The sequence below is a fragment of the Neolamprologus brichardi genome, chromosome 4 (assembly GCF_056152115.1).
Source record: "Neolamprologus brichardi isolate AB-2024 chromosome 4, ASM5615211v1, whole genome shotgun sequence".
Taxonomy (NCBI): Eukaryota; Metazoa; Chordata; class Actinopteri; order Cichliformes; family Cichlidae; genus Neolamprologus; species Neolamprologus brichardi.
Window position 1 is genome coordinate 5,446,010 of NC_142107.1, and position 21,984 is coordinate 5,467,993.

The 21,984-nt window shown below is 38.7% G+C and overlaps 1 protein-coding gene across 2 annotated transcripts in view; it reads right to left on the reverse strand.

Moving 5' to 3' along the window:
• clec16a (C-type lectin domain containing 16A) overlaps window positions 1–21,984 on the reverse strand; it is a 51,696-nt gene that overhangs the window by 11,711 nt on the left and 18,001 nt on the right. Inside the window, exons 10-19 of one of the 2 annotated variants that reach the window (XM_087839669.1) lie at window positions 19,122–19,356; window positions 17,792–17,903; window positions 17,545–17,645; window positions 15,450–15,569; window positions 14,996–15,105; window positions 12,251–12,295; window positions 8,694–8,744; window positions 8,433–8,561; window positions 7,842–7,962; window positions 339–490 (exon numbers count right to left, since the gene is read on the reverse strand). In XM_087839669.1, the coding sequence (XP_087695795.1) occupies window positions 339–490; window positions 7,842–7,962; window positions 8,433–8,561; window positions 8,694–8,744; window positions 12,251–12,295; window positions 14,996–15,105; window positions 15,450–15,569; window positions 17,545–17,645; window positions 17,792–17,903; window positions 19,122–19,356 (1,176 nt within the window). Of the gene's footprint in view, window positions 1–338; window positions 491–7,841; window positions 7,963–8,432; window positions 8,562–8,693; window positions 8,745–12,250; window positions 12,296–14,995; window positions 15,106–15,449; window positions 15,570–17,544; window positions 17,646–17,791; window positions 17,904–19,055; window positions 19,357–21,984 lie in introns of both variants that reach the window. The other variant, XM_087839668.1, reaches the window with a different exon arrangement.

Below are 21,984 nucleotides of genomic sequence, written 5' to 3' on the forward strand. Positions count from 1 at the left end.
CTAAGCATTTTCACTGAAACAGGTGAACTGCAACTGCACAAACCCTCAAGGTAACACTAAGAGCTTTACATGTCTCCTGTAAAAAGGACACAATGAACTGAGTATACAAAGAAAATGCCTGAGTAATGAGAACGCAACAAGACAGCAATACGAAACATCCTGTGCTAGAGAACAAAAGAGCAGAATTACACTGGAGAACAAAAAAGAGATAAATCAATATGAACAAGAGTGAGTAAGTAATGAGTACGATATTGCAGAAAAGAATTCATTGTTTTCACTCAACATTTAATTTCAACTGAAAAAACAAAACAACAAACGCGTACACTTTTTTTTCTTACTTGCAAGAGGCCGGCAAATTTGACGACACCCCATCCAAGGCGTTTGCTTTCTGGTTCCACCAGACTCATCTGGTACACATCTACAGCGAGGAATCTCTGGGCCTGTCCCCCATCTTTACTGACCACCATACAGGCTATCAGGTCACTGTTATCTGAAAAAGGGATCACAAACATAAACATCAATGTTTTTTTTTTTAAATGTTTTTTTAGAGCTTTTTTTTTTTTAACATATATAAAAAATGTAATCCATTTTTAAACTGTTTACAACATATTTAATATGGCATTTGTAGTTTGAGCCCAAAACAGCGTATTAATAATATGTATATTATTAAATAAAGGACTATTTACTTCTGCCAAAGTGTTTCAAGTTAGCTCTGAGGCGTTTCACACACACCAGTCAATGTCATGACTAGGGATGGGTACCGGTATCCGGTGCCACGATGGCACCGGTTCTGACATAAACGGTAGTAACCAGACCGAAAAGCAGCGCACATTTCGGTGCTTTTTTTTTTCCTGAGATGTCATACACTTTGAATTCTAGCCAATCATTTTACCTTTGCAAGCGCAGTAGGCGGGCCCAGGTACGTACGTTCTTTTAGAGCAGAGCTACAGATTAAAAATGCCCAAGGCAAAGCGGTCAAAAGTCTGGCTGTACTTCACAGCAAAAGATGCAAACTCAGCAGCCTGCAACAAGTGCTTTAAGGTGATACTGTGCAAAGGAGGTAACACCTCGAATCTGATGAACCACCTGGCGACGCATAGCGGGTTTTTTTTAAAGCCGAGAAATGCGCCGTATTTGATAGCTTGCTGCGAGACCTCACATCAAGCACATCTACTGCGGGTGGGTTGCCTGTTATCTGACCCGGAGTAACATCCCCCAAGAACCCGAAGAGTAGAGTCCTGGCCCCTAGCCCTGCCAGTGTAGCAGAAATGATGACGGATGATGATGGCAGCAGCAGCCGTTCTTCTCTGCGTGAGTAGCTTAATGTTGTTCGTGTGTAATTTACCTTGAGTAGGCTAACCACGTTATTAAATTAATGCATGTAAGGTAAACTAGCAAACACCGTCATAGTTACATGCGGCTGTCTTCTTGTTTGATGGCAGATACTCCCTTCACCCTGGCCAAAAAGGCTAAAATGACCAAAGAAAAAGTGGAAAACAGCTAAAAAGGGAAGGACCATGTCTATGGTATCAGATAAGAGCAGCAAGCTTGGGAAAATGACCTTCACGCAGATTAAATCCTGCAAACACAGATATCAGCTAATTAGTGCAACACAAACAGCTAAACATGAGAGGTTTTTAGACAAAGTTTGTGTTTTTTCCCATTGATTAAGCACTGCTTCCAGCCAAGAGTGATGCCATAAATCCCCTATAGCTGCAGAAAAGGCTAACATTGTTATCTTTTTACAAAAAAACAGCTAAACATGAGAGGTTTTAGGACAAAGTGTGTGTTCTCCATTCTTTAAGCACCGGTTCGAGCACCGTTTAAGCACCGGAACCGTTTCAAAAGTACCGGTTTGGTACTGGTATCGGATAAAACCTAAACGATACCCGATACCCTAGTCATGACATGTCTGTAGAGACAGATCAAACATTTGTCATGTCTCAAATCTTGGTATGTACTGACTCATGTCAAATGTATTTGTGTAGCACTGGAGGGCCTTACAGCAGGATAGAAAGAGGAAAACAAACATTTAAAAAAATGACAAACATATGTATATAGGTTATGATATAAATTACTTACTAACTTTGATGAAAATCACAAGCAAAAAGCAACCTCGACTAGACTTGTTTCCATGTTCAAAGACGTCTAGTTATTTACATCTGCCACGCTAGTGTTTACTATAGATGCGATTGTCACCACCAGTCCAGGTTGTTTCCACTACAACCTTGGTAGATGCAATGTCAAACACTGTGAGAGGACCCAGTCCTGTTTGTTATGGCCCCAGGACAGCTGCTTTACTCTGCAATGTGCATGGGAAGCTACCCACTAGAAATATAATCAAACAAAAGTTTAAGAGGAGGATACAGACATGATTTATTGATAAGCCACTTCAAATAATAAACTCGCTAAGTTTTAGCTGATCGCAGGTGTTCAGGAAGTCTTTTCATGCTCAGTAGAGCACGTGCTCAATGTTCTCGAGAAAAGTGAGAACATTGCAGTACTGGACATGCCAACTGGACACGATTACACAATGCAACGCAGTAGCAAAGCACATGACAATAATTGTTGGACAGGTATCGAGGCAGGTGAGATCTAATGTCAGTAATCCAAGTATTTAAATACAGTCATAGTAATGTCATAGCCAAAAGTAGTTGGATTACCATGGGAAAACTTTTCCAAGAGGTAATGAGGCTCTCGGGGATTGAGGTGAACACCCCAAGTAGTCCACACACCACATGCATGTGACTGTTTATTCACCAGAGTTCAGTCCCCAGAGTAGTGGGAAATAACCGTGCCACCCCCCACGCCTACCTAATTTCTTTTGGAAAGCTTGCCGGGTGAAAAGGTTTTAAAATATGGAGGACATTTAAAACAAGACAGTTTGGCCACTTAAAAAATAAAAAGGTGTTTCCAGAAAGTGTACCAGACAGCGTACAATATTTAGCAATAGCAATAGTTATAATATTTCATATGTATTATTAAACGCATATTGCACAAAGTCTAGGTCCTTAAGTATTTGGATAAGAGGAATTTTTTTTTGTAATTTTGTCCCTGTATACCACCAAACTGAATGTTAACTCAATGAATCAAGATGCAATTTAAGTCCAGACTTGCATCTTTAATTTAAGGAATTTAACAAAAGCATTGCATGAAGTGTTTAGGAATTATGGCCCTTTTTATACTCAGTGTAAGGAAGAGGGCTTCCCTACAAGTATCATTTGTATTGTGGTAACTTGTCCAGCACTTTCGGAGCACCTCTGCCCTTTATTAAAAGCACTTTAAAACTAGAAATTTATTTAGCACTACACTCAGTACCCCATTTTAAATCAGACATCTGACTGACAAGCAGTTTCATGGCCAGAAGAAAGCTGTTACCGTGTTATTCCATTATATATAAAGCTTTTAAATGACCTCGGATTTAATGGGCAGACAGTGGCAGTGAGTTGACGCACACAAACACACACAGTCAAAACACACAGAGTGCTTTAAAGGACAGTGAAGAAGCTCTGCTCCCACGCCTGGAAAACACATCAAGACACGATAAGCCCACATGTCCAGTTCTTCATTTCAGTTTACCACAAAACCTACTGTAAAGTAAACACGAAATACCGAACTGATGATCTGATGTGACACCACTGGTTTTGATCTAATTATCACCCACCTCGATTGACTCTAAATGTAAACCAGTAACATTAGACTGACGTACAACCCCCATGAGGAATTTCTCTTGCAGTCTCTCACACATCCCTTCCACTTGATATTTATGTTTCATTTTTATTCCTTAATTTGAATTCTCAAGTATTCTGACTAATCTACTTTTACAGTGCAACATGACTAATCCTATGAACTTAAAGCAACTCAGATTCACATATCTGAGAAAACTAGTGGCTTTAAATTTAGGTATTTAACAACAATATGCTTCTTACACAGGGCCAGCAAGCTTTTGTTGCACATTCATTCATACATGCGGCCTATTTAAAGATCAATGGGGATTGCCAAGAACTCAACAGTTCCTACTGAAACAGTGAGCAGTGAAAGTACCTACAGCTGGAGATACAGTCATCAATTTTCGATGGTAACACAAGGGATGCCGACAACCAAATGGTCAGAGAAACTAGGGGAAGTTCTGCACACTCAATCCCCAGAATAAACGGGGGGAAAAACCGTGCCACCCCCCATGCCTAACTAATTTCTAGTGGAAAGCCTGCCTGGTCAAAAGGGCTGAAAACATGCAGGACATTTAAAAGAAAACAAGTCGACTCCATTCATTTATCACTGAACTTAATCAGACTGAAATTACTTTTATTAACACAGACAACTGGCAGAGAAGGACTTTTCTATGAAAGACTTGAACCTTTGATCTATTAGTCCAGAAGAAGAAAGGTCTTCACAAAAGCAGTTCTTGTCCTACTTTTCTGATTTAGATTTTGAGGTAATTAGAATGAGACACGTTGGGCAAAAAAGCAAGATATGACTTGAGATGTGCAGCCAAAAAAAACAAAAAAACTCTAAACAAAATCAAACAGCATATGGCTGCCTAACTTCAGTATTCTCTTCAGCTTTTAAGTGTTCCCAGTTGGCTGTAGGCTGCATGAACAATACCCCTATTCACCAAGGTGAGAAGAGAAAAATGCAAAACACGTGACTCCAGTTTCGTTACAGGCCGTCTTACCCACAAGCAACAGCTGGTCACATTTCCAAATAAATATCAACATATATCATCAGTTCTGAGTTACATAAACGTATAATAATTTGTTTTACTCATTTTTTTCTACGTTGGTTAGGGTTACGAAATCAATACACCTACATGACATGTTCTCCAGCAAACTTGAAAAGTTTGTACTGAAAAAGGTCCTCCGTGGAGGACCAGTTTAGACTCGACGCTGGTTTCTGGAAACCAGAGAAGCACGAAAAATGAATTGTGAATGCAACTGAACATTGTTCACTTTAACTTTCAAAGGGTTTGGTCTTATTTCTTATGGCTGAGGTGATAAGAAGGATTTTTACTGTGTGGACCTTTACAGGGATAATAAACATTAAGCTCCATGTAAACACAGCCCACGTGAACTCTAAAGGCAATAGTAGAGCGCAGACATTTATCAAGGTTAAAACAACTCCATGCACATGCAACTGAATATTTGTGGCCTTACAATAAAGCACAATTATATACTCTCCCACTCTGCAACACAGGGTGTGCTTTGAAATTCACCAAAAATGTGGCCCAATCAGGAAGCTTTTTTCCTCCATTATCCATTGTTCAATATAATAAAGTTTGTCAGCCCTTAGGGGGCTAATTAAGAAAACATAAAGGATCCAACACACACACCCTACATTTTAGGCAATGTTCATGAATGAAAATGTCACACTTCCACTGTGTGTGTGACTATACAACCACAGATTTATTCCTCCAGAGAATATATATACTAAAATACATATATGCTGTGTAATTTAAGAGTTAGTAAAAAAAATGTTATGAATGGAGGCGGAGGCAGCCTAATGGTCAGAAAAAGAATTTTGTGGGTGGAAGGTGGCAGGTTTAAATCCCCCGTATACAGGAAAAACCCTCCACCCTGCATTATTACTCTGAGAAGTTGTGTTCTTAGTCAACCACCTTGCTTTAAAGACAAAGCAAACACAGGAAAATCTTTTAAACCATACTAGAGTAAGATATATGACAGAAAATCAAGAGGCATAAAACTACTGGGAATCAAGTCAAACCTGATATGATCAAGGCTCTGTTAAAGGCTATCTTTACCTTAATCTGCCACAGACTCTTGACTGGCATTTGGAATCATCAAAACATTCGTGGTTTCAACCACTGAATTAGACTTGAAAGCAAAAGCTAAAGGGAGCCATTTGGTTTCAATAGCTGTATTGCCATCTATTTGTCACGAGTGTGTTTGAGGCATCAGCCCGGCTTCCCAAAAGACGAGCGTGAAGAGACATCTTTCACTTATAGCTTGTTCACACAATCACAAGATAAAGAGATCACTTAACATAAGCCAACTGCAGCACAACTGTGACACTGACTGAAGGCAAGTTAAAAAAAACAAAGAGAAAAAAAAGACAAATTGCTGAGACACTGGTTTGTTCCATCCATAAGGCCACAGGTTTACATCAACGTGGTTTCCAAGCACCGACGGTGCAGCTGACTCAACAGATGAAATGATAAAACTATAAAGGCCGCAGCTCACCAATACTAAGGTAACAACCCCGGTGGAATTTATTAAGCCCTCCCCCTTTCCGTGGTAATTCTAAGAAGTCGATTATTGGTACTATCTTTTTAAGGCGATTAAGAAACACAATGTAAAAAAACCAAATACACGCCTGTGCAATATCAGAAAATTATCATTACAGATAATAAGACGTCTTGATTGTCTTAATCAACGACAGCAGTAAAGCCGACTCTGTGATAGACAACCTGAATAAAAGCCCCAGAATTTGCATAATAGAGCAGATATGCAGAAATGCTCATGTTTGGGGAACTACACATGACTACATAAACAAAATAAAAATAAAAAAACTACTTATTGATGAATAAAAATATAAAAATGGAAAGAAATCAAGCAAATACAACTTTATATCAAGTTTTTAAATACATTTATTATGTTATGTTTGCCCTTAATATAATTTTGCTGCTATGATTGTAGTAAAGTCTGCTTTTACTGACTCATTTTATCCTTTCTGTATGGTTTAGGGAGTTTCAGTCTGGCGTCTTTACTGGAATGTGTTAATTTGTAAGGGTTTCTAATAAAGACATGGCAACTGCATGCAACTGATATTGGTTTAATGATAAGAAATGGATTTGCCTTTGTCCTGGCTCAGAAACAGTATTGTGTCATTTGGCCTTTTCTAACATTCAAAGTATTAATGGCTTTTGCACATGCTGCTTAAGAAGCTATGCTGATGATTTAGTGTTTAGCAAATCTGTGTATTGCTTTTGGAATAACTCTGATCTTCATAAAGATTTCATGACGTGTTTATACTGCAAGCTGTTGTTGTGACTGTGCAGATTGTTACTTCTCTAAAGGTGCGCTTAGTCTCTCTCGAACTGTTTTCAGATGTTTGGTTTTCATATTCTGTTTAGATACAAAACCTGTACCAGCTAAAGAATACAGATTCTGCAATACTCCATTTCTTGAAATGCAATGTTTTTAATGCAGCTGCATGTGCACACGCACACACACTTATGTTGTTGTTGGTAGAAAGCGGACTTGCATCGAGAAGTGGTTTGCTATGAGGTTGACACCTGTACTCAGAAAACCTTGCAAAAAAAAAAAAAAAAGAAGAAAAAAAAAAGAGCCACAGATGCATACAGAAACACGTACACAAGAAATTCTTAAGTATGGATTTGCACAGTTTGAACATTTGCCGCGTGAGACACTGTCATCACTCTCGCTCGCATTACTCTGCAGTTATACTTGCGATCCTCAACAGCAGAGCAGAGCTAACCACGTGTAAGTTTCTATTACGTCTGCATGTAACAACTACACACCTGTGCACAATATGAGAAGACGGTTCAGGTTATCTCTGTGTAAGATGAACCTCTGTGCACAGGTGTTTGTGATTGTTCCTCAAGCTCGTCTCTGTGTTGCTGTGGTTGCGAGTGCTTGTATGTGCATTTACCCACAGTAGTGTGTTGCATCTGTGCTGTTACCTACTGGGTGAAGAGCGTGAGTGAGAGAAAGAGGGTGAGAGAAGAAATGTGACAATCTCGTGTCGTTATTCTTTTATCCTGTTGTAAGCATGGGAATAAATCTGCACAGCAGCTGTAGCTTGTGGTCTGGTATTACACAGTGTACAATGAGTATGCCTTTGTGTCTCTGTGTGCGTCTTACTGAGGTCTAAGACATCGTCTGTCTTGATCAGATCTTCAGGTCTGGTCAGAGGGAGCTGTGTCTCGGGTTCTCCTTGAAGCTGAAGTGATAAGGACCGCAACATGAAGAAAACCCGAATCGCCTGAAGAGAAGAGAAGGCCCACTCATAAACAAACAGGCACAAACACATACAGAGAAATTGCATGCTACAATAAACCTTCTGTCTAAAACTGGCAGTTTTAAACACAGGATAAGAATAAACACCCAACAGTGCTCCTCTAAAAATCCTAATAAGAGTTTTTTAGATGACGGATGCAAACCTTTGATCACAAAAAAACCTCCAAACCTTTTCTAAAATTCTTCTAAGTGAAAATTATTTCACTGGTTTGCTTCGATGTGCCACAACCCTTCAAGAAAAACTCAACTACAAGTCCTGATTGTCTATGTATGTCCACTGAACTTGGGTGTGTGAGTGGATTTTCTTTTGCCTGTCTGCTTCTTATTTGTGAGGACTAAGATTTCTGGAAGAGTACCAAGAACAGCCAGCATGAGCTACAACAATAGATTTCTCCAGGAAACTGTCACTGAGCTTGTGTGTGTGAGCGGACGCACCCTGCGTGTCTTCTCCACGTCTCCACAAGGAAGTCTCTTTACAAAGTCAATACCGGTCAGAGGAGTGCCAGTGGGTGGCAGCAGTATTGAGGCATCCATCATTAGATACTCCACATTCAGTGGCTTACTCTGCAACATAGAGACGACATTGTATGAGAACACCCAGACCTAATAGCAGAAAGAGAAATGTGCTTGCAAAGTCGGGCTGATGTTTCATTTTGAACAGGGAGGGGAGCAAAGCAAATATTAAACCTAACCCACCGTCATGCTCCTGTATTCGTCCTCAAACATGTCCAGAAAGATTTCTTCGCCCTGTGTTGAAAGTGACATTGAAAAGAAGTTTAAAAACAAGAGAAAACGGGGGCAGAAAATAAATACATTCAGTATTAAAGAAAACCATTTTGGGTGAAAGGCTTTCTGGGGATTTTTTTTTGTGGGTGCAAGTCTGTGCATGCAGAGTGTGAAAAAAAACAAACAGCATATGCAAGTGCACATTTTCCCATAGATACATGTTAAGTAACACTTTTATATATAATCCTGTGCTTGGTTTATTTGGGTCCACGGTCAACTGACCAAGATAAGGTAGATAAGGTTTCAACAGTGTAATGACATTCTTCTACTGTTGCACACAAGAAACAGAAAGTACTGTTCCCAAGCTAATATAACAAGCTTATGCATGCCCTGTCATAATAAACATGCTATTAAGAGCACAGGGCACACGTCCATCTCATCTGTCAATTCCCATCAAAAAAATTAAGGTGTAATATTAAACAGGATATCCAGGCCAGAAAGAAACAAGACACCGACACATGTTTACGATCTACAGAGTTCACGAGGACCTTTTTTGAGACATTTGATATGGTTTCGGTTTCTGTTTGACACCTTTACCTTTTGACACATTTGCATTACCTGCCTATGCAAAGAGTTTCTCTATGACAGTTTAATAAGAACAAGGTGTTCTTCTTCAGTGTAAAGTACATTCAGAATTGGCAGACGTAGAAAAGAACTGGTGACTTTTCTGACGTGTTCAAACACACCACCATCTTCTCTTTCAAACAGTGTATATTAATAGTGATATAATCAAAATAAATTGAGATTTTAAAAACTGAAATTAATATGCACTAAAAAAAAAACCTCACTTTGTAGAAAGCAAGCTGTTTCCTGCCCAAAAAGAACAATTTGTCAAACAACTGAAAGGCAGGTCTTTTGGCATAATGTACTATAAACAGAGACACGGACAGACAGTGCTTTTTTCCTATGCCCAGGTGTTTTTAACGTAACATTCACACAGGCACACTCCAGTGGATACATCAGGGGCAACTCTGGGTTCAGTATCTTGCCCAAAGACACTTTGACATGCAGACTGAAGGAGCCGAAAGATCAACTACCGACCTTCTAGATCGATACAGAAAGCTCTAAGATTTAAGATCATTGATCTGAAAGTGATGTTCAAACAGAAGCAGACTTTTCAGCTGAATAATGATCCAAAACACATTAGCCAAACAACCGATGAATTTCTCAAAAAGAAATTAAGTAAAGGTCAGATCTAAATGGCAATGGCAATTATATTAAATTATATAAAAGTATTATATAATATAAATTAGTAATTGTATTAAATTAAACTTCCTGTGCTTGCCACAAAAAATAAAAATACTGGCAGGTGCCAGTGCTACCAATCAGTCTCTAAGTAGACACATGAATGGTATAAATGTGAAAATCCTTCTGGAGTTACTGCATTTCAAGACTGTCAGAAGACTTGACCTTTGACTTTGACCTTAAGGTTGAGGACACTGAGATTCGAACTTGTCTGAGATTTTAAGTAGATGCACCGATGGTATCAATTTCAAAATCAGTCGTCTCATTCTTGATTTATCACATTCACAAAAGCGGGTGTCCACGTCGGCTCATCCAGCGGGGTGACAACAATAGCCTACCAGCCTTTAACAGCTGAAGGGTAAAAACACAAAGACCTGTGTAGGTTGAAGGTATTGTCTTTTAACATACTTAGCATTAACTTGGTTAATTAGCAGCACAGACAGAAAGCAAAACACTCAAATGTGTTATTTTCTGTTACTTTTTTTAGCTGAAGGATGACACAGACATGACTTTAACGGACCTAAAATTGATTTTCAAGTCAAAACCGTAGTGTGATCCATGGAATATTGATATTAAATTATCAGTATACTGCCAGCTTAACTGATTTTATTGCTTCAGCTTTATTTACCAAGTGTCTATGATTGCAAATAAAAGTGTGGAAAACTCTTGAGCTGACTGTTTGTTCTTTACTTTTTGTGTCCACGCGCATAGTTTTCTTGTCAGTTTTTATTTACTCATATTATGTGCCTTTCTAAAAGGTCTTTCAAAGCCAGTATCTGATCATTTTCAGAATCTTTTTTTGATTAACCACTTAACACGGACCAATGAATCATTCAAGAATTAAAAAAAAAACACCTAACTCAAGCTATGCCCCAGTGTTGTGTCCACATGAAGAACCAATTTTAATATTTATCTTTAGGCGCTTTGTTACTAGCAACCAGTCACAAAAATGATTTGTTCCTCTTTTTTACAATGCCTTAGGGCAGTAAACACACAAAATCAGAATCTCACTGAAAAGCTGTGGGGGGGGGGGGGGGGGGGGGGGGGGGGAGTACAAACAGGAAGGCCATATGAGAGAAAACCTAAATCACATTTCAAATGAAAGACTATGTCAGTCATTAATAAAGTGGGCTGAGTTTCCAGTTTCTAAGGCCAATGGTGTACTCATTTTTCCTCCAGAAGAATATTATAGCACTGCTGAAGTTTTTGCTCTTTGAACAAATGGCTTCCCCCTTTAGTTTTTGTTTAAATACACTAAATTTTATATAGCACTGTTTTAAAGATGATCAAATATCCTCTTGTCCAAATAAATTAATCTCTTCAAATTTGTCTATGTCCACTGGACATGTTAAAGTATTTAACTACAATTTTGTTTTTCTTTTGGTTTGTTTTTTTGTGGTTCATCAGAAAACCCTGTTCAAACTCACAGAACCATAAAAATTTCCGCTCTGACCTTGTAATTGCACCAATAAATTTTTTCTCTGTGAAGGCAAAACCTCCAAATGAACAAAAAACCAGCATTAAACATTTCTGAGTGGTTTTCCTTTGTTTAGTCACCAGATTTAAACATTTTTTGGTATTATTTTCAGTCACTTCTCTTCAACGTTTTCCCAAATGTCGCAAATAACAGAATCATGACTGATGCCAAAACTGATATTCAAATTATCAAAATGAAACAGAAAGCCAGCTACCGGCTATTTAAGCATGCAACTATGACATATAGGGTATGGAAAACACTTTCAGTTTTGTCTCCTATACAGTACCTTCAGAGAAATGGCTCCAGTTATTGTCAGTGTCTCATGCACCTACAATAAAGTCTTATCTCCAGAAGGTTTTAGTTTCATTTGTAAAGTTTCACTGTCAGACAAACCAGAATTTACCGGCAGGTGCTGATTGAACTTCAGTTCAGAGACTATTCAAGAAGGACTGGATTTAAAACCAGACTTTTTTTTAAACTTCCTATTTAGACTCCTTGTAAATTATCCTTGTCTGTCTGGTAGAACAACAAACTTTACATTGTACGAGTGCCAAAAATCTCTCGTTGCAACATTAAACACTTAAATGTTTAACGCTAATGTCAATGTTAATCGCCGTGCAAGTTCTTTACACTTTTTTCATGTTGATATACAATTCAATGTGGGGGCAGGTGAGACATAAAAGCAAGGCTCTTATTTTTGTAGGTTAGCATATGAATGAGTGAATCTGTGTTATTATGTACTCGCCTTGTAGAACTGTCGCAGTAAATGCAGACTCTCCTCTCTGGCACCCTGCAAGCACAAACATGACAGTCTGAACAGTCATTCGGGTATCTCACACACACAGACAGACTCACAAACACATACAAAGACTCACAAATAAACATGTAGCATGCAAAAAGCACAGTACAGATAACAGTGGAGGATACAGGGTGAGATAAAACTGTAAAGGATTTGCATTATATTTTGTGCTTCAACCGAAAGCAGTTTTTCCTCTACTAGAAGCTCAAGTCCGTATCTGTGTCAGATATCTGTGGTTTCATCTGCACAAAAACACTAAAAAACAAATTGCAAATCTTTTTTTTCTTTTCCCCCTCTTCATCTAACTATGTATTGTCTCTCAGCTAGCTGGTAACAGAAAGACCTATCATACCTCATATCAAATTTTTCAAAGCCAATAAGTGTATTTCCCATAACATGGCTCAATTCCTCTAAATAATTCTGCTATTGCCATTACTGGAAAATAACGCAGTATAATAAAATGTCAAATCTGCAATGGAATTTTCCAGATAAGTTGTTCTATGGACATTGATAAGATATAGTCTCAGTGAGCACCACTTATCCAGCAGCTTACTTTACTTGTAAAGGCAAAAACTGTGTTACTGACTGCTGTTCCTGAGAAAGACAGACATGTCAACAATACTTAAAAAAACCCACTAGTGAATTACATTCACAGGAATCTGTAAGTGTAATTCATAGGGGTGGGGGAAAAAATCGATACTGTGTAGTATCGTGATATTTTGTTTGCTAATAATGTATCGATACAGGGACAGCAGAAATCGATATTTTGTTACAAAAAAAAGTTTTTGTGGACTGGAACATGCTCTGACTTCCTTTTTCTGAGCAAGAATCCTGACATTCCTTCACTGTCCAAATGTGTTTAACTTTTTTTATGGCAGCAATAAACATGACAGTTTACTTATTTTCATTTAAGACATGTTTTATTTTAATTAAGTTTAAAACTTTTTTATTTAATGTAAAATTATATTTTGTTTTAATTTACTTTCAAATTCTTCAGTTGCTGAATGGGCTGCATAGTTTTCACAAATTTCATAGTTCAAAATAGCTATAATTGTACCAGATGGTTGCATTCAGTTAAGTTGGACTAGACTGTAATACAAACCGTTCAGTTTGTCAACAATATAACTGACTGAAATGAGAGAAAGACTGAGTGCAAGACTTTATTAGATAAAATGAATATTGATAAAGTTTACCTTTATGTACAGAATCTGAATATCGCAAAATATTTTTAAAAATTGCAATAATATCGTATCATGCGTTAAGTATTGTGATAATATCATATCGTGGGATGTATGGTGATTCTCACCTCTAGTAATTCAACTGTAACGTCAATGCTTGTGTGCATTTTAAATGCTGCTGTGATGAAAGTAATGATCTGAAAGTTAGTAAAATGGTTGATTATGGATGATTATAAGCTCTTCCAATGAGTTTAAAATGTAAGTTTTAGATTATATGGGCCATATGGCGGTGCAGCGGTTAGCACTGCCAGCTCACAGCAAAAAGGTCCTAAGTTTGAATCTAATCTGAAGTCTTTCTGTGTTGTTTCTCTCCTGCAAGAATCCTCTCTGGATTCCTCTCAAAGTCTAAAGACAAGCATAGTGTTTGGTAAATTAATAATCCTAAATAGACTGTAGGTGTGAATGTGAATGGATGTCTCTCTCTATGTGTTAGCCCTGCAACAGACTGGGGACTTGTCCAGGGATAGGCTCCAGCTCCCCTTAGACCCTGAATTAGGGTAGGATGAATTATAGCCATGGTCAGATCACCATCTGTGTGATATTAGCCGTTAGACCTAAATTAAGCAAACAGGAGGCTTGACGTGCAGCATGTGGTAGGGTTGCTGTGCTCCTGTGAGCTGATGCCCAAAATGCCCGTATAAAGGATAATCTTTTGTACAAATTTAACAGGAAAGCCAGTCTTGGAAAGTGAGAGTTTATAGCAGTCCAAAGCCTGCTTGTTTGGCTAATAATGCTCATAATGAGCACTTAAACCGTCAACATAACCATTTAAGCTTAAACAGCCTGGACCCCCCCCCCCCCCCCCCCCCCAAAAAAAAAGGTGTGTCTTCATTACTATTAAACTGTGTCAGAGGTGGGAAATTCTCCAAGCAGAAACCCCCCAAGTGATGTTTAACCGATACCAAAAAAACAGTTAGTTTCACCAAACCCGCTGCGAAAAATAAAAGCTTTTAAAATGACCAAGATAAGGTTTCAGTTTAAAATTGTGAATTTTGTAAAAGGAAAAGGAACTCATTGACAGCTGTGCAATTTCTTCCTAGAACTTTATGTGCGTGCAAAAAAGCAAAAAACAAAGGGAGTATTTACCATGAAGTGACAGAAAAGGAAATATAACTTCCCAGAAGGATGATCACAAAAAAACAAAACCCAGATATGTAAAACTGTGGGCTGCAGAAAAAAATGGATGTCAGTGTTTAAACGGGGGGCAGATGGGAGGTCTGTAAAAATATCATCAGTCACTAAGTGGCTCTAACCAAGAAGCCTTGCAGCTGTGAATTCTACAGAAGTGACACAATTACATGGAAAAGGGTTGTTTCACTCCTATGGATGACACAATTTTCAGCATTTCACTTCCTGCTGAGGTCCCGTGTTCCCTCAAGCAGTTTGTGAGAGTCATAAAGTCTGCTAACAGGACTGTTGAAATGTCACGGGAGCATGCTTGGGTGTGATGTACCTCCAGGCAGGCCAGATGAATGTCTTTGATAATACAGTTGCTCCCAGACAACACAGACTGCTTTAACAAAAGGCAGCTCAGCTCAAGAGTAGCTAGACGCACTTTACCATCTGCACACAAGTAAGAGAAATGCATAAATAAGTATCAAATATAACACATTGTTTCCTTTTAGGTAAAAAATCTAAGAAATGCATCACATGCATCATATCATGCAAAATGTCTATACATGGTTTGTGAGCTTTAACAGCTAAAATTTCTACCTCATTTGCATTTGCTGGGTTAGAAATTCTCGTAACAAATGTTTTTGCTCAGTGTGCCAGTGCATACACTATATGTTCAGCTTAGCAATATGCAAATAAAATGAACATCAAAAGAAAAGAAAAAAAGAAGGTACTTTTTTTCTTTTTTAAAGGTATGAAACACCACACCAAATGTGGAAGTGTGTGTGCGTTACCTGGCAGTGCAGCTTGGCTCATAACTCTAATAAGTCTTTCTACGAGGACCACGCTGTAAGAACTCCTCTCCTGGTCTGGAACTGGCAACTGCAGACGCTCCAGAAGATCAAGGTTGATACCTACAAACAAATTAAACAGAAAAACAAAGTAAAAGAAAATGCTAATTCTGAGCCACGAACAATAAGGCCGTCATCTTGACTCGTCTTTATTCTGGGAATCTACCGTATGTAATATGTTTAATTGGTTCGTCAGCAGCACAGATGGAAGGCAAAACACTGTAAGCCGTAGAGTTTTACTTCCTAAACAGCTGCGACACCACTCCACCTCATTTAGGTTTTTTCAGCTGAAGGATGACACGGACATTACTTAGAACCTAAAATTATTTATGAAGTCAAAACTGAGGTGTAATCATAATAAAGGAACCTAACTCACAAGATAAACCACTGCTGTGTCCACAAATAACAGACAAACTAGCAAAGAACCAATTTTAAATTGTATCTTTAGGCACTTTGTTACTAGCAGCCCGTTGCAGAAACACATCATTTAATCCCATGTATTTAGCTGAATGAAAAGATAACAGTTTGACAGGCAGTAAAGAGTATTTTTGCACCAAGACGCTGATTCCTAAAGACCTGTTTACCAAAAATGTGGAGTGTGTTCTTAAAAACTGTGAAGAAACTGAAGAAGTGGGGGACATCTGTATAGTGAAAAGGCATTTAATTCTATTCTACAAGAGAAGAAACTGCATGTTTTATGAAATAAAACTGAATCCTTATATGAAATAGTCTCAGTGGAAAGGTGACTTGTCAAGAAGCCATTCATAAGGAAAAATGCTGAAAAGACTGAAGTATGCTAAATTACAAAAGAACTGGACCAGAAATCCGTGGCAACAGGTCTGATGGAGTGATGAATGCAAATTTTAAATTTCTGGTTCAAATTGTTGTCAGGATCTACAGAGGTCTTCAGGAGAGAGGTACAAAGGTTTGCAGCCATCTGTAAAACAGTGTGGAGACTCAGTTCTAGTTTTTAGGTGTCATTTTTCCAACTGGTGTTGCAAATCTGGTCAAAATTTATGGATTTTGATCCACCATGCAATACTAAAAGTATAGATTTTTCCACCTAACATCGATCTCAAACACACTGCCAATGCAGTGAAAGCATATCTGGATAGAAATACACACAGTGGATCACTATCAGTCATGGATTGGCCTCCCCAGACGTCAACATTACTGAAGCAGTGTGAGATTACCTTGGCAAAAAAACCAAACAAAAGGCAGCCAATATCTAAAGAAGAGCTCTGAATGTCCTTCAAGAAACCTGGAGAAGTATTCCTAAAGACTACTTAAAGAAATCAGAAGAAAGTTGCCTGAGAAAGTTCAGGCTGCGATGAAGAATAACAGTGGACATACCAGACACTGACTCTCAAGCTGGTTACAACACAAACTTTTTGCTTCATGTACTGCATTTCCTTGTATGCCTTCACATGTTTCAATAAATCACTGCACCTATTTCCAAGACCTTTGCACAGTGCTGTGTAACACTGAGTGCTCAGGTAGAGTAGAAAAGCACTATATAAGAACCAGTCCATTTACCATTTGCTGTATACAAACAAATGAATCTACATGTATTTTAAAGAGAACAATCATACAGCCCTTGGAGCAAACAGAGGTCAATAATTTTCTTTGTTACTCATTATTAATTTACTTAAATAGAGAGACAAAAGCCTTATTATTACATGTCAAAAGGTTTATGCCAGGAAAAGGCAGGAGGAGATGAGAAGGGAGGTGATTAAGAGGCTCTAAATAAGAAACTATGCAGCTGTAGATTCTGTAGAAGTGATAAAAGTTACATGGAAAGGGTTTTTTCATACAATGTGAAATCTAAGAATGTCAGTCTTTAATTAATTTCATTAAGAATTACCAGATGACAACAATTGTAGAGAGTTAAATTATGACTCCTAGAACCTATAGAGCAAGATAAAAACCATCTTATTACAAAGTAAACATCACAAGCCTGCAAAGGAATATCTGGGTATGACAAAACCTCCTTGGAAGTGCTGTGGACAGATGATGTTAACAGTGAGCTTTTGCTTACCTTTGCTGTGTGAGACAGCGTAAAGCAGGCAGAGGACAAACAGCGCGTGGTAGTCGTCACTGGTGCAGTCAAGGGCACTGTACACCATGTCTAAGAACGGCCTGCAGGGAGCGAGAAATAGACAAAGAGAACACAGCTTCAGTTAACAATTCTGTCTTTCCCATTTTCAATTCTTTAGACTTTTAGATGAGGTTTACATCGCACTGCGCTCACGTATGTTTGTGTGTGTGTGTGTGCGCGCATGTACCTGCTCCTCTGTGTGTGTGTGCGAGTAGCTGCAGCTGTCTTCTCCTCATCAGTGATGTTCTGCTCTGTCAGCTCTGGCACCTTACACTTCTCCATCACCACCATTTCTATCTCTGCACAGATACACACACCGCGAGCTACATACTTACTACATAAATCTCCACATATTTGGAGAACCACCTACCTCACAGAGTATCATTCACATTCACATCACAAATTTAGCACACTTACAGACACGAAACAAAGAGGCTCTAAAACGTATGGACCAACTGAAGTGTGAAGGTCTTAAAACGTACTAAAGCTGCCAGGAAACCTCACATGTGTTCCTCACAGTATTTAGAGCAAGCAGGTTAAAATTACTAATTAATAGTAACACATCAATAGACAAAGGAATATTTAAATCTATTATGAAGAAAAACAGGTCTATTTTTAAACTTATTCTTTAAAATGTTGGTAGTTTTATCACTTGTTTTATCAGTCTGTTAACAGTGGTAGGTGTCTTTGTTCCATCCTAAATGGTACTCATGTCATTCTGAAACCATCTTCCCCTGCAGCCCATGACCACATTTGTGCTTTTAAAAAAATGAGTAAAGAAAAAAAAAAGGTTGAAGCTGTTAATGCCTCAGTATAAGTCAAAGCATAAAAAATAAATCATTTCAGATGCGTGAAATGGTCACATTTTAATATAGACACACACACACACACACACACACAGAGAGAGCAGGAGTGAGAGACAGGCGGAGAGATGAGGAGCACAGGATGGATGGTGTATCGCTGTGGGAACCGATACTGCTACATGGATTGTGCTCAGCACAAGATCAGTGGTAGCCATGATAATCATGGGGAAATTAAATGGTGCCAAGAAGAGGATGCAGCAAAAAGAGGGAGTCCTCATCTTAAAACAAGCTAAAGAGAGGGTTTCTGTTCTGATTGTGCAGCGTTGCCTGTTTTTTACTCTTGTTACTTTTGCCAGGAATCTTTTATTTCCTGAAAAAAAAAATGATGAGGTTGTATAATATAAATTTAAACACAGCTGCAAAAGCATGGAGATCACATTTAAGCATTTACTTGTAGCTGCAAATGAAAAGCAGCAAAGCCACCACATTTCCAGTGAAAAATGTCAGGTGTTCTTTCTTTAAAGAGTTCTCTCTCTTTTCTCTTAAGGATAATCAGAGTGCATGGGAGACCACATTGGATTTATGGCGGTGAAGAAACACTCACAAACACAGTCCTGTACTGCTGTGTCCAACGAGACACACACTCACCTTCCGCCGTCTCACCACTCGCTCTGCTTCCCTTAGAACTCCCACCTGCTCCTATTCCCTCTGTACCTTTTCCCTTTTCCCTCTCTCCTCCTCTGCCACTGTCATCATCCCAGCCCTCTTCTAGTCCTCCTCCTGCACTGCTGCTTCCGCCCCCAGCCCTTTCATCATCTTCCTCCTCGCCCAGGTTCTTGTAGTTTGGCCTCTTCTGTGTTCTTTTGCGGCCACGATGGCGGGACAGCTCCAGTGAGCGCTCCAGAGACTCCGGAGGCTTGATGAAGCGGCGCATACCTCCCGCACTTGCCTGGTGGATAGAAGCAAAACAGGACAGAGGCATGAGGAGAAAAGGAATATATCACCTGTGGATCACTCAGTTATTATTTTAGTCAACAGCACATAACCTTCAAAACTGTTTTAAACATAACATCACAAATGTACGAGCTGCAATCCAAAAGACCGATACAAAACTTTTCCATAAAAAGCCAAAGGAATTCCTGATGTTCTGATTTGTGGTCGATCAAATTTTTAAGGTTGCCTCACTGTGCACCTCTAGGCTGTTTTCAGTGCTGATGCTATTTTTAAAACAACCTGTGGAAGTCCAGTTCTGACAAGTTTCACATGTGTATCTGCAATGCAAGCCTGAACTTCTCCACTGTTTCAAAACAGAGAGCCTCAAGAGTTTCCTTTTGGAAAAGAAAAAGAAACTCAAGCTCAAATCAGAGGACCACAGCTGGTGTTGAGAGAAGATTCCATTGGTGCAGCTTAAAAATTCTTGCACTTTAAATGCAATGCGATTGGGGTAAAATGTTTTGATGGCTTGTAACAAAGTTTGAGTCATTTCTTTCAGATGCTTCAGGATATCAGAGTAGTCAGTAGTTATTACTCCGAGTCAGCAGTCTGACTCTATGCATAACCGTGTGAGCTGTTGAAAATGTTCCCAACTGCACTCCTCACCTGACCGAACATCTTTAGACTCATAAATTCTTGACTCCTATGCTCAAAGCTGCTGTTTGCTCTCTGGGTTCTAAGCTAGAGACCCAGCAATGATGACTGCTGATATGCATGTCAAGTATGTAGACTTCAAACTTCTGCAAAACAGAAATTTGACTCTGAACACTTGCACTTGTGTTCACAACAGGGCTTCCATCTAAAACAGCAGAGGCACAGAAAGCAGCCCAGAGGTGCACAAAGAGAAAGCCTTGCAGGTAGGGCTGTGCGATATGACCAAAATCTCATATCCAGATATAAGACATCTATCGTCCGATAACGATATAAATCACAAAAATGTAACATTTTCTGTAAATTCTGTGAATCTCGGGCAGCTCGACTTGCAGGAAGTGTTTCTAGCTGCGCGTTGTGTAGCTGGAGTCGAGTGTCTTAACCGTTGCATGAAACTACACATTTTTAGACATAAGTTGTAACAGCCGCCATTTTCTTTGTGAGTATTTATTACACGCTGCAGGGAAAAGCCTGTTCTAACGTTTGAGTCTAAGGTTTATTTTTTAGCACCTGACGGCTTTTTTTTAAATTCTCATCCGTAAATAATCTGCTCTTTCACGTGATACAGTTTATTTTGAAAAGTCTCAACAGGATCTTGAGCTTTATTGTGAAAGGTTTATGTGGAACATAAACAAGCGGACACGCGATGCTGTTACTGTCGTTGTTGCTAACCACAACGCATAAAAACAGGCGCTTGTCCGTCCGTAGTGTGGTTATATTAAATATAAGAGAAAGAGAGAACTTTAAGAAATTAATATAGCCACTACAGTGACCATCAAAACGATGAAAAAATATTGCCGTAAACAGTTTATTTTGCGACACCACAAAACAAACGATAGCGTAAAATGAAACGATGGACGTTTTTATATCGTCATCCGATATATATCGTTATATCGAACAGCCCTACTTGCAGAGCAATTAAAATCAGTTATGTAAACTAGATATCATGTATTTAAGTCTTTTTGGCAGGGCAAAAGATAGGCAGTGGTCCAAACAAGAGAAACAACAAAGGAAATCTGTCAGGTGGTAACAGGAAATGAGATAAGCCCCCCAAAAAAAATTAACACATGAACACAAGTATTTGCAGAAATTGCGTATTTAATTCTATCTATATATACTCTTACGTGTGTCTATTTATTGTCACACTAATTACAAAGTCTTACAGTAAACGTACACTGATGTTAATCAAAAAGCCACTTCCCACTTCATACATTTTTGGACTAGTTCCTCTCTATCACACACACAAAAACACACACTTTGAGGCCCTTCTGTGTGGCCATACTCGAACTTTGAGAAACCCACTTTCCACATACAGCCCCCAAACCGACACCAAAACGCACATGCACACAATCCCACAGGAAACAACTGGTAAATGATAAAAAAAAAAATGCTGAGCAGTGCTGTCAGGGCTGTCGCTTACAGTAAGTATAACATGTGTAATTGTGACAATCTTCCTGTTGCACAGTTTAATCACAAACTCCTTACTGCTGCACATGAATATGAAACTCCCGGACGTTTCAGAGACTGCAAGTAATCATAAAGCAGTCATTTCAAAACTTGATGATCCTCTAGTTCATTTTCTACATACAGCACTAATAGTCTAGTCTGACGGAGTTATGACTTCAGGTAAGATTACAGTTAAACAAACAGCGGACCAAACAGCTACGTTAAGAGTGGAAAACAATGTCTCATATTCATGTTGATGTAACGTCGACATGTGTTACCCGTGTTAACATTTCTGCACACCATGTCCTTATAGGTCAGAGCTGTTTTAGGGTTTTATAAACAGCTTAAATTTGTGGTTGATTAGCGTACGAAGCCAATAATTAGCAAATTAATCTATTAACTGACTGATTGATATTTAATGAGCAACTACTGTTATCAGCACTTTTTCTCTTTTAGAAATGATAAGAAAATGATGACGAGGTATCTT